Source organism: Nerophis lumbriciformis, linkage group LG03, assembly GCF_033978685.3.
Source record: "Nerophis lumbriciformis linkage group LG03, RoL_Nlum_v2.1, whole genome shotgun sequence".
Lineage (NCBI taxonomy): Eukaryota > Metazoa > Chordata > Actinopteri > Syngnathiformes > Syngnathidae > Nerophis > Nerophis lumbriciformis.
In genome coordinates this window covers 6059418-6072438 of record NC_084550.2, presented here as the reverse complement: position 1 = coordinate 6072438, position 13021 = coordinate 6059418, and the positions used below count along the sequence as shown (strand labels likewise).

At 40.0% G+C, this 13021-nt stretch overlaps 1 protein-coding gene across 1 annotated transcript in view; it reads left to right on the top strand.

The window, feature by feature from the left end:
- The window catches only part of LOC133578218 (kinase suppressor of Ras 2-like), a 383282-nt gene extending 370634 nt beyond the window's left edge, over nt 1-12648 (top strand). The window contains exon 22 of the mRNA XM_061932475.1: nt 12515-12648. Within this exon, the coding sequence (XP_061788459.1) occupies nt 12515-12521 (7 nt within the window). The 3' untranslated portion in view covers nt 12522-12648. The remainder of the gene's footprint in view (nt 1-12514) is intronic.
- The last annotated feature ends 373 nt before the right edge of the window (nt 12649-13021 follow it).

The following is a 13021-nucleotide window of genomic DNA, read 5'->3' as shown; positions in this document are numbered from 1 at the left end:
CCCGAGAGTAACAAGCGGATGATTTGACATTTAGAAAAGCATTTTTTTTTTTCCATAAAAAAATTGCAGCTATTTTTTATACTTAGCAAACTCATCCGTAGTTTGATACCCCTGTTCTACAGTATCAGGCATGCTTGCTTTTAGTCATACTTGCCAACCTTGAGACCTCCGATTTCGGGAGATGGGGGGTGGGGGCGTGGTCGGGGGTGGGGCGGGGCGTGGTTGGGGGCGTGGTTAAGAGGGGAGGAGTATATTGACAGCTAGAATTCACCAAGTCAAGTATTTCATACATATATATATATATATATATATATATATATATATATATATATATATATATATATATATATATATATATATATATATATATATATATCTACATCCTGAAAATATGCAAACAAACTGTGTTTAGATAATTGATACTTCAAACCTGCATAAATACATATTAAGGAATATAACATAACTTGGCTTTTGAGAGCTTCAAAATGTAATTAATAAAATGCTAAAGTTGTTGATAAACAAGCAATTATTTTAATAATTAAATATGGTTATTTTAAATGAATTATTATGATAATTTAAAATCAATTATTTCAAATATGTTTATTTTAATGTATAATTCTATGGCTGGATGTAATAAGGAGTCACGAAAAAATACAAATAAAACTACAATTTATTTTGATGTTTTTAGCAAAATATAGTAAAAATGTATTTAGTTTTTTTTTTTTTTAATTAATAAATATATTTATTTTTAGGTAAGATAAACATAATAATACAATTTATCTCTAGTCTGGATGATTTAGTTCTTGTCACCCTGTTGTCCTCCCGTCATGAAAAAAGGCTGTCCTCACTCAGGTCCGCATGGAGCTGGAGGGGGCGTGGCTTCCAGCTCCGGCTGAAAATCGGGAGATTTTCGGGAGAATATTTGTCCCGGAAGGTTTTGGGGAGAGGCGCTGAATTTCGGGAGTCTCCCGGAAAATTCGGGAGGGTTGGCAAGTATGCTTTTAGTCGACATTTACGACAACTAGAGTGCAGTACCTGGCGCCACCAGTCGATGGGTTTCTGTTAAAAAAAAAAAAAAAGACAAGACGTTGCGCTTGCGTTATCCTGTTGGCATTTAAACAGGAGTTAAGAACATCCAGAGAGTGATTCTCTCAATCAAGCTGCAAATAAAAAATGTAAGCCATTTTTTTAAATCAATTTTTAAATGTGGGTTGTGGTCAAAATGTTTTGGAAGACATGCTAGCATTCAAATGATAAACACAATCCTCACAGTTCTATAAGTGTTCTACAAATGATAAAGCAGAGCTGTGTGAGAAATTTCAAGTCAAATGGACTAATACACAGCGCCACCACGTGGTAGGTCTGTCAGAGACATAATAGCTGATAACACATTGGCGTTTAGCTTACACATGAGGACTCCCTTGTGGGGTCGAGATGAAATGAAATGAAAAGCTCACATGACTCTCCCAACAATACCAATAAAGCCAACGAGTGCATTTCAAGCCCGTGCGCCCTGGAGCCGATTCAGCAGCGACACATTGGCCGGGCCACGTCGTCACCGAGGACCGCGGGCTCGTCTCTATTCGTTTAAAGACACCCACAGAGCTCATTATGGAGCTTTTTTTGGACAGGCGCAGAGAAAGACAGCCGAAAGGCATCCCACAGGAGGGATGTCCCGAAGCGTCCCACAGCAGTGTTGCTCGCACCTGTACGTACGCAGCTGCTCGACTCGCACAATCCTCCTTCCGTCGCCGGAAATAAGAGCTTACGTAACGTCGAAGAAGACAAGAGAGAGGAGGTTGACCGTGGCTCGCCCTCCAGCGCCTCGTATGCTCGCCCATCTGGCCTGTTAGTGTGCGACCACCACGCCACATCCCCGCTAACATCCAGAAATGCCCTACTAGATCAGGGGTCGGCAACCCAAAACGTTGAAAGAGCCACATTGGACCAAAAATACAAAAAACAAATCTGTCTGGAGCCGCAAAAAAATAAAAGCCGTGTATAAGTCTTATAATGAAGGCAACACATGATGTAAGTATCTATATTACAGAGGTGGGACCAAGTCATTGTTTTGCAAGTCACAAGTAAGTCTCAAGTCTTTGCCCTCAAGTCCGAGTCAAGTCCCGAGTCAAGACAGGCAAGCCCCGAGTCAAGTCCAAAGTCAAGACTGGAAAGTCTCAAGTCAAGTCCTAAGTCCTGCATTTTGAGTTTCGAGTCCTTTCAAGTCCTTTTAACCACAGACTAATATATTAACACAGATTGTGTATGCTTTTCAAACGCTGTATTTATTTATTAAAACAAGTGCATTTTAAATTGCAGGAAAGAAAATTGTGCTGACATTGCACTTCATAATAGCTATTAACCAGTCATTTTAAACATTAACTCATTCCTTTACAGAACAAACACATTGAAAAATAAAGTGCAAATGTACTTATTTGTACAAAAGTGTTAACATTGAAAAAACATGACATATACGTGAACATAACAAAAAAGTTGTACTTTTTATATGTCAGGGCCCTATGCTGCATTGCATTTGCAAAAGACCAAATTAGCCAAGAGTCTGTCAGTCATTTGTGCACGATGGGGGCGTAGTATGATGCCACCATGGCTGAAAACTTGCTCCACTGGAGCACTGGAGGCAGGCACTGCCAAGACTCTCATGGCCACTCGGAACAATGAAGGAAGAGTCTTCATGTTCAATGCCCAGAACAAAAGGGGGGGGAGAGTTTTTTTGGGTTGGTGCACTACTTGTAAGTGTATCTTGTGTTTTTTATGTTGATTTAATTAAAAAAAGAAAAAAAAAATATATATATTTCTTGTGCGGCCCGATACCAATCGATCCACGGACCAGTAGCGGGCCGCGGCCCGGTGGTTGGGGACCATTGAGGTAAACAACCAACAGTATGTCAGAAAGCTAGCTAAAACGGTACACTTATTCATAATATAGTATACATTTTAACTGACCTTTATTTGACTATTTTTGTCTTTTTTTAGGTGGCTAAAATACGCGGTGCTGCTGACCGCCGTCTAACGTTACGTGTGATATATTGACTAACGTAACCCTGCTTAAAAAAAATCACTGAACAAAAAGTATGAATAAGGTAGTGAACTGCAACAGATTCCCGTGTTTGCAATAACGTTATAACGTTAGCAGTGAGTTTACAGCCTCACAGATTTAACTACACAGCAAATAAAAGTCACGTTACTTAGCCAATAAACGTTATCTTACATTCAAAACTTACCCTTCTTTGTGCAACTTCAAATGCCGGACGAAGTTGGAAGTTGTTGCCTCTCCATCAGTCATTTTCGAACCGCATGTGTTGCATACTGCAAACCGTTTTGTGTTGACCACCTCGTAATTTTTATACCCAAATGAAAGTATTTTAGGTATCATTTTTTGTTCACTGGCGTGTGGTTTGGACATGTCTTCTTCGTTGGTTGTCCTGCAATTTGATTGGATGAATGCTGTGTGATGAAAACAAAGTAGATCTAATTTGATTGGCTGTTGTACTGAGAGCACACCAGCTGACACACGCAACGCTGATAGACAAGTACACAATGAAAAATACGGAGCGCTCCCGAATAACTTTTTCATCTTTGGGTTTTGGGGAAAGTAGCAAGTCATGTCAAGTCATGTCAATTCAAAAGGCTCAAGTCCAAGTGAAGTCACAAGTCATTGATGTTAAAGTCTAAGTCGAGTTGCAAGTCTTTTTACATTTTGTCAAGTCGAGTCTAAAGTCATCAAATTCATGACTCGAGTCTGACTCGAGTCCAAGTCATGTGACTCGAGTCCACACCTCTGCTATATTAGCTATAGTAGCCTACTATCAAAATGACTATGTGTCACAGGCTGAAGCAAATCTTCGTTGACAGAAATGTTGAAATGTAATATTTATTCTACATCAGAGGCTACTCAGAAGGTGAGATAACTCCTGGAAATGACTGGAATTTATTGGCCAAAGGTGTAGATGTGTGTGTCCAAGTTAAAGGAAACGGCAGGCTGTCTTCTTTTAATAGATTTTTTACAATCTTTGGCAAGCTAGGTGCCATTTGCTGTGGTCTGGAACAACATGGCACACAAACAAAGAAATGCAGCCAATATTACACACAAATAATGTGTCATGAGACATCCATAATAATAATAATAATAATAATAATAATAGATTTTATTTGTAAAAAGCACTTTACATTGAGTAAACAACCTCAAAGTGCTACTGTCAGGCTTGGTAAAAAGATAGGACTCAGATGCAGAGTAGGGAACTTAGACAGGCTTTTATTTTGACAGCTTCCTTTTCACCTCCAAAGTCAAGGATTACAATATCTATTTTAACCAAAAACTAATCGGCAAAAAAGGTTCCAAAAAAAAATAGGAACAACCAAAAATCGCTGCGAACGGAGGAAAACACAAAAGCAAAGACGAACTATAATTAATATATGCTATAAAATGTATAAACAAAAAAACGCTCCAACAGGAGGAAGAAACAACTGCTAATGAAACATTCTACACTATCTAATCTAATAAAGTTTTAACAAAAATTGTCACTCAAAAATGTGAGGAAAGAATGAAAAATAACTGAAACTTACCACTTCGGCTGAATAAACTAAATAACAAGAAAATCACTCTGCTGAGGAGGAAGAAAGGAAAACTCAAAATAGCTACGAAGGGATTCAGGATCAAAGAACATAAGCACAAGACGAGGCAAGGCAAGACAAGGCATGGACATGGGCACGGATGCTAGAGAGCACGAATAAACGAAACAATCTGGCACAGAACAAAGGGAGGAGTGGGCTTATAAGACACATGAGGGTAATAGGGAACAGGTGGAAACAATCAGGGAACCGGGATGACGTCAGACTGATGACACAAAAGGAAGGGCAAGTGACCTGAAACGAGAGGAGAGTTACTTTTCAAACTAAAACAGACAGAAAAACCCAAGACAAGACTTCCCTCACCGCGGTGTGACAGCTACAGTGTATTAAAAAAAATAAAAATAAAAAGATAATAAAAAATAAATAAAAATAAAAACTAGAACAGCCAAATAGCTAAAACTAGTATGCATATATCTAAAAAAAAAGGCTTTTTTAAAAAGAAGGGTTTTTAAGCCTTTTTTAAAAGCATCCACAGTCTGTGGTACCCTCAGGTGGTCAGGGAGAGCGCTCCACAGACTGGGAGCGGCGGAGCAGAAAGCCCGGTCTCCCACTGTTCGTAGCTTTGTCCTCAATCCATCCATCCATTTTCTACCGCTTGTCCCTTTTGGGGTCGCGGGGGGGTGCTGGAGCCTATCTCAGCTGCATTCGGGCGGAAGGCGGGGTACACCCTGGACAAGACATGCAAAACTAAATTATATAATAATAATAATAACTGGGATTTATATAGCGCTTTTCTAAGTACCCAAAGCCGCTTTACATGTAGAACCCATCAATCATTCACACCTGGTGGTGGTAAGCTACTTTCATAGCCACAGCTGCCCTGGGGTAGACTGACGGAAGCGTGGCTGCAATTTGCGCCAACGGCCCTTCCGACCACCACCTATCATTCATCATTCAATTCACCGGTGTGAGTGGCACCGGGGGCAAAGGGTGAAGTGTCCCGCCCAAGGACACAACGGCAGCGATTTTTTGGATGGTAAGAGGCGGGGAGCGAACCTGCAACCCTCAGATTTCTGCCACGGTTGCTCTACCCACTACGCCATGCCGCCCCCAAAGAAGATAAAAGTAAAGGATATTAAATGAGCTCAGATATACCTACAAATGAGGCATAATGATGCCGTGTGTACACACAGCTAGCCTGAATAGCATGTTAGCATTGATTAGCATGCAGTCATGCACTGACCAAACATGCCTGATTAGCACTCCAACAAGTCAATAACATCAACAAAGCGTTCGCGCACAGCATACAACTTTTGGTGGACAAAACGAGACAAAGAAGACGTGGAAGATTTTACATGTAAACAAACTGTTGCGTCACAGTCCACACTACGGTGGGTTCAAGAACCGCCGAATTTAGTAGGACAAAACGGTGTTCACCAAATAGTCTCATCAGTGAAGCATACACACAAACATATTACACAGTGGTAGTTCTCACAAGGTTTGTGTCATGTTTGTCCTTAAACAAAAAACATATTAAAAAAAATATAATATATTTTTACCCCATCTTTTTCCATTTTTAATCCTTTTTTAAAAATGCTCCAAGGAGCCACTAGGCTATTAAAGAGCCGCGGGTTGCTGACCACCGTACTAGATCGAGCTCTTGCAGGACTTCTCACTATTCTCTCCACCATCAGGGCTCAAACTACAACATGTCATGTGACCAAACATCCACTTTTATAATCCGTACCAGTATCGGACACTTTGGTGTGTTGTTATTTTGGTAATCGCATTGTTTTGATTGCAGTTGGCGATATCACTTTGTGGGGATGACAGAAAAAAACTCTAGTATTGACTGAAACCCCAAATGTAGCCAAAGAAAGCGTTGCATGACCGATACCAATGAAAATACTTTGGAAACTGTACACAATTATAAAACAACACACTGACTTATCTTAGGCTAAATATATGCTTAGAAGCAGATGTCAACCTACGGAACTTAGGCAAGGGTTAGATGAGGATCTTTTTTTTAACATACAGAAAAGTTTTAGATTTTTTTTTTTTTTTAAATAGAACAAGCACATTCTGAAAATGTACGCATTACAAATAATCCTTTTGGCAAAACATTTCGGGTTAATTCAAAATTCTGAGGAAAAAAAATGGTCCAGTTTCCAAAACACCAGAAAGATTACAATGAACTTAGACTTTGTCTCAGCGTGTTTACAAAGCCATTACTGTCAAGACTTGGTCCGGGGTGTGTGCTTTTCCAGGATGCAACGGAAAGTTGGCTCGTGCGAGACGGGAATGAAGGTACATGATTTATTATTATCAAAAAAAGGAATAAATGAAAGCGCGCACAGTGGCGGAGAATAAACTATAAAACCAAAAGACTATAGCAAAAAAGTACAAACAAAAAAACACGCACAATGGCGGAGAACAAACTATGAAACCAAAAAGACTATAAATATGGAACAAAAACTTACTTGGCTTGGACAAAAGTAGTTGCTTGAGGAATTGACATGAAAAGAAGTATCAGGCATGAACAGAGCATAAATGTGTTGGGGTCGTCAGGACGAACAACAGAAAATGAATGAACTTAAATACTATGGACATGATTAGTGAAAGCAGGTGCGTGACTCAAAACGTGAAACAGGTGCGTGACGTGACAGGTGAAAACTAATGGTTGCTATGGTGACCAGACAAGGGAGTGAAAAGACAGAAACTAAACAAAACATGACTTAAAACAAAACATGATAATACAGACATGACAATTACACTTTAAGCAGTTCCTGTTCAGCATTCTGGTGTTGGCAGTTCACCATTAAATACGTGTTTCTTCAAACCGTTGCTTTGGTGACATCCGCAACTGCCACAACACATTCATTTATAATCATTCAAAGATTACAATTATAAGATTAAAGCTGCAAGCAGCATTGGTCGGGCCCGCATATTTGGCAAGTGCTAGTCCTAAGTGTCCCAATACTTTTGTCTACTTTTAGTCTGAAGTGTCCGAAGACTTTTGTCTAGTGTACCTACCTTGTCTGCATTGTGTGGGCACGTTGGTGCTTCCTGCTTTTAAGCAGCCATCTTAAAAAAACAGCAGCGCAGCAGCATCAGCGCAGCGGTTCTTTGAAGGATCATAAAATCAAAACCGGAGCAGTTAGAAAAAACGCGCTTCTGTCCTTTTAATCACAAGGGTTTAATCTCTCTCCTGTGTTAGTTTGAAGCCAGTCAGAGAAGATAGTTTTTGAAGGAAGGTGACCGTTTTTTACAAAAAAATTGTTTTGAAGGGGGAATAGCAAACTTCCTGTTGATTTTTGCTGGGGGTTGTCAGTTTATGAAATGTAGGTCTAAGTGAGACATACATAGAGGTTTTTGTTTCATGTCTCTCCGACTTTCCCAGTGGGAGTTACAGGCAGTTTTGTCATTTTTTTCTTCCGAGGAGCAGTTTTGTTTGCGTTTTATTAAAAAATTGCAGTAGAGCGCAATTTTGAGATTTGGGGTTAGGTTTTTTTTTTTTAGATCGCAATGTTTGCCAGTCCTGATGTGTGCGTTCAGTTTGGTGAGTTTTGAAGCATGTTAAGGGGGTCAAAATACAGCTCAAAGAGGCAGAAGTTACTGTTTTTAGTACTTTTTTGTCTTGAAGGGGGAATTGCCAACTTCCTGTTGATTTTTGCCCGAGAATATACTATTATGAAATCTAGGTCTAAGTCACACCTACATAAAGGTTTTTGTTTCATGTCTCTCCGACCTTCCTAGTGGGAGTTACAGGCAGTCTAGTTTTTTTTTTCCGTAGGGGGCGCTAGAGCGCAATTTTGAGTTTTGAGGTTTGGTTTTGCCGTATATTACTGATGTGTGTGTAAAATTTGGTGAGTTTTGAAGTATGTTAAGGGGGTCAAATTACAGCGCAAAGTTGCGGAAGAATAATAATAATAAAACCTTACAAATTCAATAGGTCCTTATGTCCCATTGCATAAGGACTCCCTTTGGGAGTCCTTATACAATGGGCCATGCGGGCCCTAATAAACAAAACAATGGTTAAACTGACACCATAATAACCAAATCAAAGATAACATAACTACAAACTTAACCAACGTGAACATGGTAAATTCAAGCATAAAATAAAATAGAACAAACAACAAACGTAGAAAGACACATTTTTACAATGGAGTTCAGGGTGCGCATCTCGCCGTCAACCAATTTGCAAGCGTTGCATGGAACTCTAACTACAAAGATGAAGGTCACGGTGACTTAGGTCTTTGCATCTTACAGTTTCGTTATTTTATCCGTTGAGAGGATCATTTACATTTTAAGAAGGTATTGTGACAGAGAAAAACTGAAACCCCAAATGTAGCCAAAGAAAGCGTTGCATGAGCCGATACCAATGAAAATTCTTTGGAGACAATGCACAATTATGAAATTACACACCGACTTATCTTGGGCTAAAATAGATGCTTAGAAGCAGATGTCAACCTATGGAACCTAGGCAAGGGTTAGATGAGGGTCGTTTAGCTAATATACACAAAAGTTTTCAATTTTTTTTCAAAATGTTTGAGTGGACGCCAACATTTGGTGTCAGAAGTGGGATGGCCAAATATTTCACAAAAAACAAAAAAAACAATGGCTCATATTTTTTGAGCGAAACCCCACATTTGGTGTAAGAAGTGGGATCGAAGGTTCTCTGTACAGACAGGACCGAAGCAGGCAGCAGAATGGAGCCGCTAAGACCCTAAGATCCCACTTCTGTGATCAAATGTTCAAATGTTGGGGTTTTCCGCTATCTTAGTCACTGTCGTTGTGTCGTTCGGTACCCACCTTGCTCCCGTGGACGCAAATTGGCAGCCACACTTCTGTCAGTCTACCCCAGAGCAGCTGGGGCTACACATGTAGATTACCACCATCAACGTGTAAATGTGGGGTGAATTAATGATTGGTTCTCAGTTCTGTCTGTTAAGTGCTTTGAATGTTTAGAAAAGTGCTATTTAAAATCGAATCTATTATTATTATTATTATTATTATTTATCAAAAATAATTCACAGAAAATGATGGGCATGTGTCCGAAGTGGGATCTTTCCAGGACGCAGGAAGGCAGGACATGTGGAGCCACTTAGAACATATGTCTGACAGTGCAGGGATCATATAGTCCTACTTCTGATATCAAATGATAGGGGTGGCTCCAAAAAAAATAAATAAATATATATATATATATATATATATATATATATATATATATATATATATATATATATAAAAAGCAAAAAAAAAAAAAAAAAAGCTCCATATTTTTGGTGTCAGAAGTGGGATCTCAAAAGTCTGATTTCAAGGTTCCTACACAACCAGGACAGAGGCAGACAGCAGAGTGGAGCCACTTACGCCAGAGGTCAGATTGTAAGGGGACACTGAGATCCCACTTCTGACATCAAACGTCAGCGTTCGACCAAAAATATATATAAAAAAGAAAAACAATGGTCGATGTCTTTGAACGAACCCCCAGACTGGGCGTTAGAAGTGGTATCTTAGAGGTGCGATCTCAGGGTTCCTATACAGCCACGACACAGGCAGACAGCAACGTGGAGCCACTTATGCCAGAGGTCGGACTGTACGGGGACACTCAGGACCGACTTCTGACACCAAATGTCGGTGTTTGCTGAAGAATATATGTTTTTTTTTAATTATTATTATTGGCCATATTTTTTCCCAAACCCCAGCATTTGGTGTCAGAAGTGGGACCCTAACAATACAGCCAGGACTCAAGCAGGCAATAGAGTGGATCCACTTAGACCAGACACCAGACCATACCTAAGGCCGAGTAGTATATATTAAAAAAATATGATTTTTTTGAACAAACCTGGCATCTGGTGTCAGAAGTTGGTCCTCAGGATGCCATACAGCCAGAACACAGGCAGGCAGCAGAGTGGAGCCACTTAGACCAGAGATCAGACCACACGGGGACCCTAAGGCTGAGTAGTATATATTAAAAAATATATACATTTTGAACAAACCTGGCATTGGTGTCAGAAATTGGTCTGACAGTATGGGGACACAACAGTGACGTGCGGTGAGGTTGATGGCTGGTGAGGCACTGACTTCATCACGGTCAGATTTACAAACATATGAACCCTAAAGAGTATCTTATTCACCATTTGATTGGCAGCAGTTAACGGGTTATGTTTAAAAGCTCATACCAGCATTCTTCCCTGCTTGGCACTCAGCATCAAGGCTTGGAATTGGGGGTTAAATCACCAAAAATGATTCCCGGGCGCGGCGCCGCTGCTGCCCACTGCTCCCCTCACCTCCCAGGGGGTGAACAAGGGGATGGGTCAAATGCAGAGGACAAATTTCACCACACCTCGTGTGTGTGTGACAATCATTGGTACTTTAACTTAACTTTAACTTTACACATACAAACTGTAGCACACAAAAAAGCACATTTAATAAAAAAAACGTTATTATGGTCTTACCTTTACTTATAAATGCGCCGCTGTTGTGCTGGATTAATGAACCCCCTGACGGGAGTGTTATATCAACGAAAGCCCTCACTTCAACTTTCCACGTGCAAGATTGAATCTATTTAAAAAAGTGTAACCGAGGGTTTATAAATGTCGCCTATACTGTATGAAACTACAAAATAACAAACACGGAGGCTCCAGTTTACACGAGGACCACTTTATTTACCTTCTTTCAAAAACCTTTGCAACGTGACATCACTTCCGCTCTTAGCGCCTTCAAAATAAGAGCTCAAGGCATATACTGTATAACAGCGCATAATAGGAACTTAACATCACAAAGAGGAAAGCCCATAAAAATAGGTAACAAAAGTTATTTAATAAGAAGCCAAAAAGTGCAAAAACAATAATGTTCGTGTTAGAGGAGTTGCGAATTAGGTACACCTGCAGTCTGCAGGTGTACCTAAAGTTTTGTCCCTGCAGTCATTCACAACTCCTCTAACACAAACATTATTGTTTTTGCACTTTTTGGCTTCTTATGAAATAACTTTTTTCAATCTTGCACGTGGAAAGTTTAAGTGTGGGCTTTAGTTGATATAACACTCCCGTCAGGGGTTGCCGTGCATTCTACGGCGGGGGTGCAGGAGGCGAGCCTCAGCCAGTGCGTCTTTTGCAGCCGTTTTATGATCGCTCAGCACAAGAAATACGTTACACACATACAGTTGTTGACAAAATACACTGTACATTATATACCTCAGCTAACTAAACTATGGAAATGTATAATATAATTCATATAGCAATACGGTCTCACTGCACAGCAGGCCAGCAGTTAGCCGAGTCCGTCCATGTTGAGGCACTGACTGACGTGCCTCGACTGGCTGCTGTTCACCACACCGTCTCTTCTCAGTATTTGAACGGCAAATGTGAAAATTCAGCGATTTTGAATAAAAATAATCTAAAACTGGTGAAGTTAAATGGAAAATAACTTAATAGTATAATCACTGGATACATATAACAATTTAATATATATTTTTTTCTTTTTACATTTTGTTTCTTTCCATGATGGCAGGTGAGGCCCCGCCTCACCTGCCTCTAGTGACTGCACGTCACTGGGACACAAATATCCTACTTCTGACACCAAATGTTGGAGTTCCCTCAAAAAAATCAATAAAAAGACCTAGATCCCCATTGTGGAATAAATAAAAGTCTATCCTATCCTAAATGAAGGTTTCCACACTCTTGTCACACATGAACAGCACCTGTTATCTTCTCATAAACCATCTTCAGAACAGCTTTGAGGGACGTACAGTATAGGTGGCACGCGAATGGAGACTATTGTTGGACACATGAGTGGCGTCCTTGTTAAAATGTCCACTCTAATAGCGAAAACCGGGTAAGCCCGTGAGTTTACTTGACGTCCAAGTTAATGTGGCTTCTGTGTCCCTTCCAAAACCCCACCACCCTCCTTCTGCTGCTTGCAGGCTCTAATCATGGCGTCCATGGGGGCCGTGTCCTAGCGTGAAGATCGTCCTCGGATCGCTCGCCATCTTTTAAATGTCCGCCTGTGGCCTCCATCATCTCTCCAGATCTACTCTCTTGGTCGAATACACACACACACACACACACACACACACACTCAAACATACACGTACAGTTAAGCCCAACATGATTCAAATCCGGACCAAAATTCTGGTAAAGTTGATTCTCATCTTTTAACTAAATAGATACATAATTCAAAGTGTGAAGCGCAACAGCTTGAGAAATATAGAAAAAAATATATATACTTTTCCAAACCTGGTAAGAGTTCTGTTTCAAAATTGTTGCATGGTAAAAAAAAAAACGACTTTTGAAGGTTAGGCTTCAATCGTATTAGGAGTGGCTCAATGTGCCAGTACTGAAAAAGACAATACAAATATAAATAAATCAATTAAAATTTTAAATACCTTGTTAATTGTCCATCGATTAATAAATTGTGAAATCTAATCTTA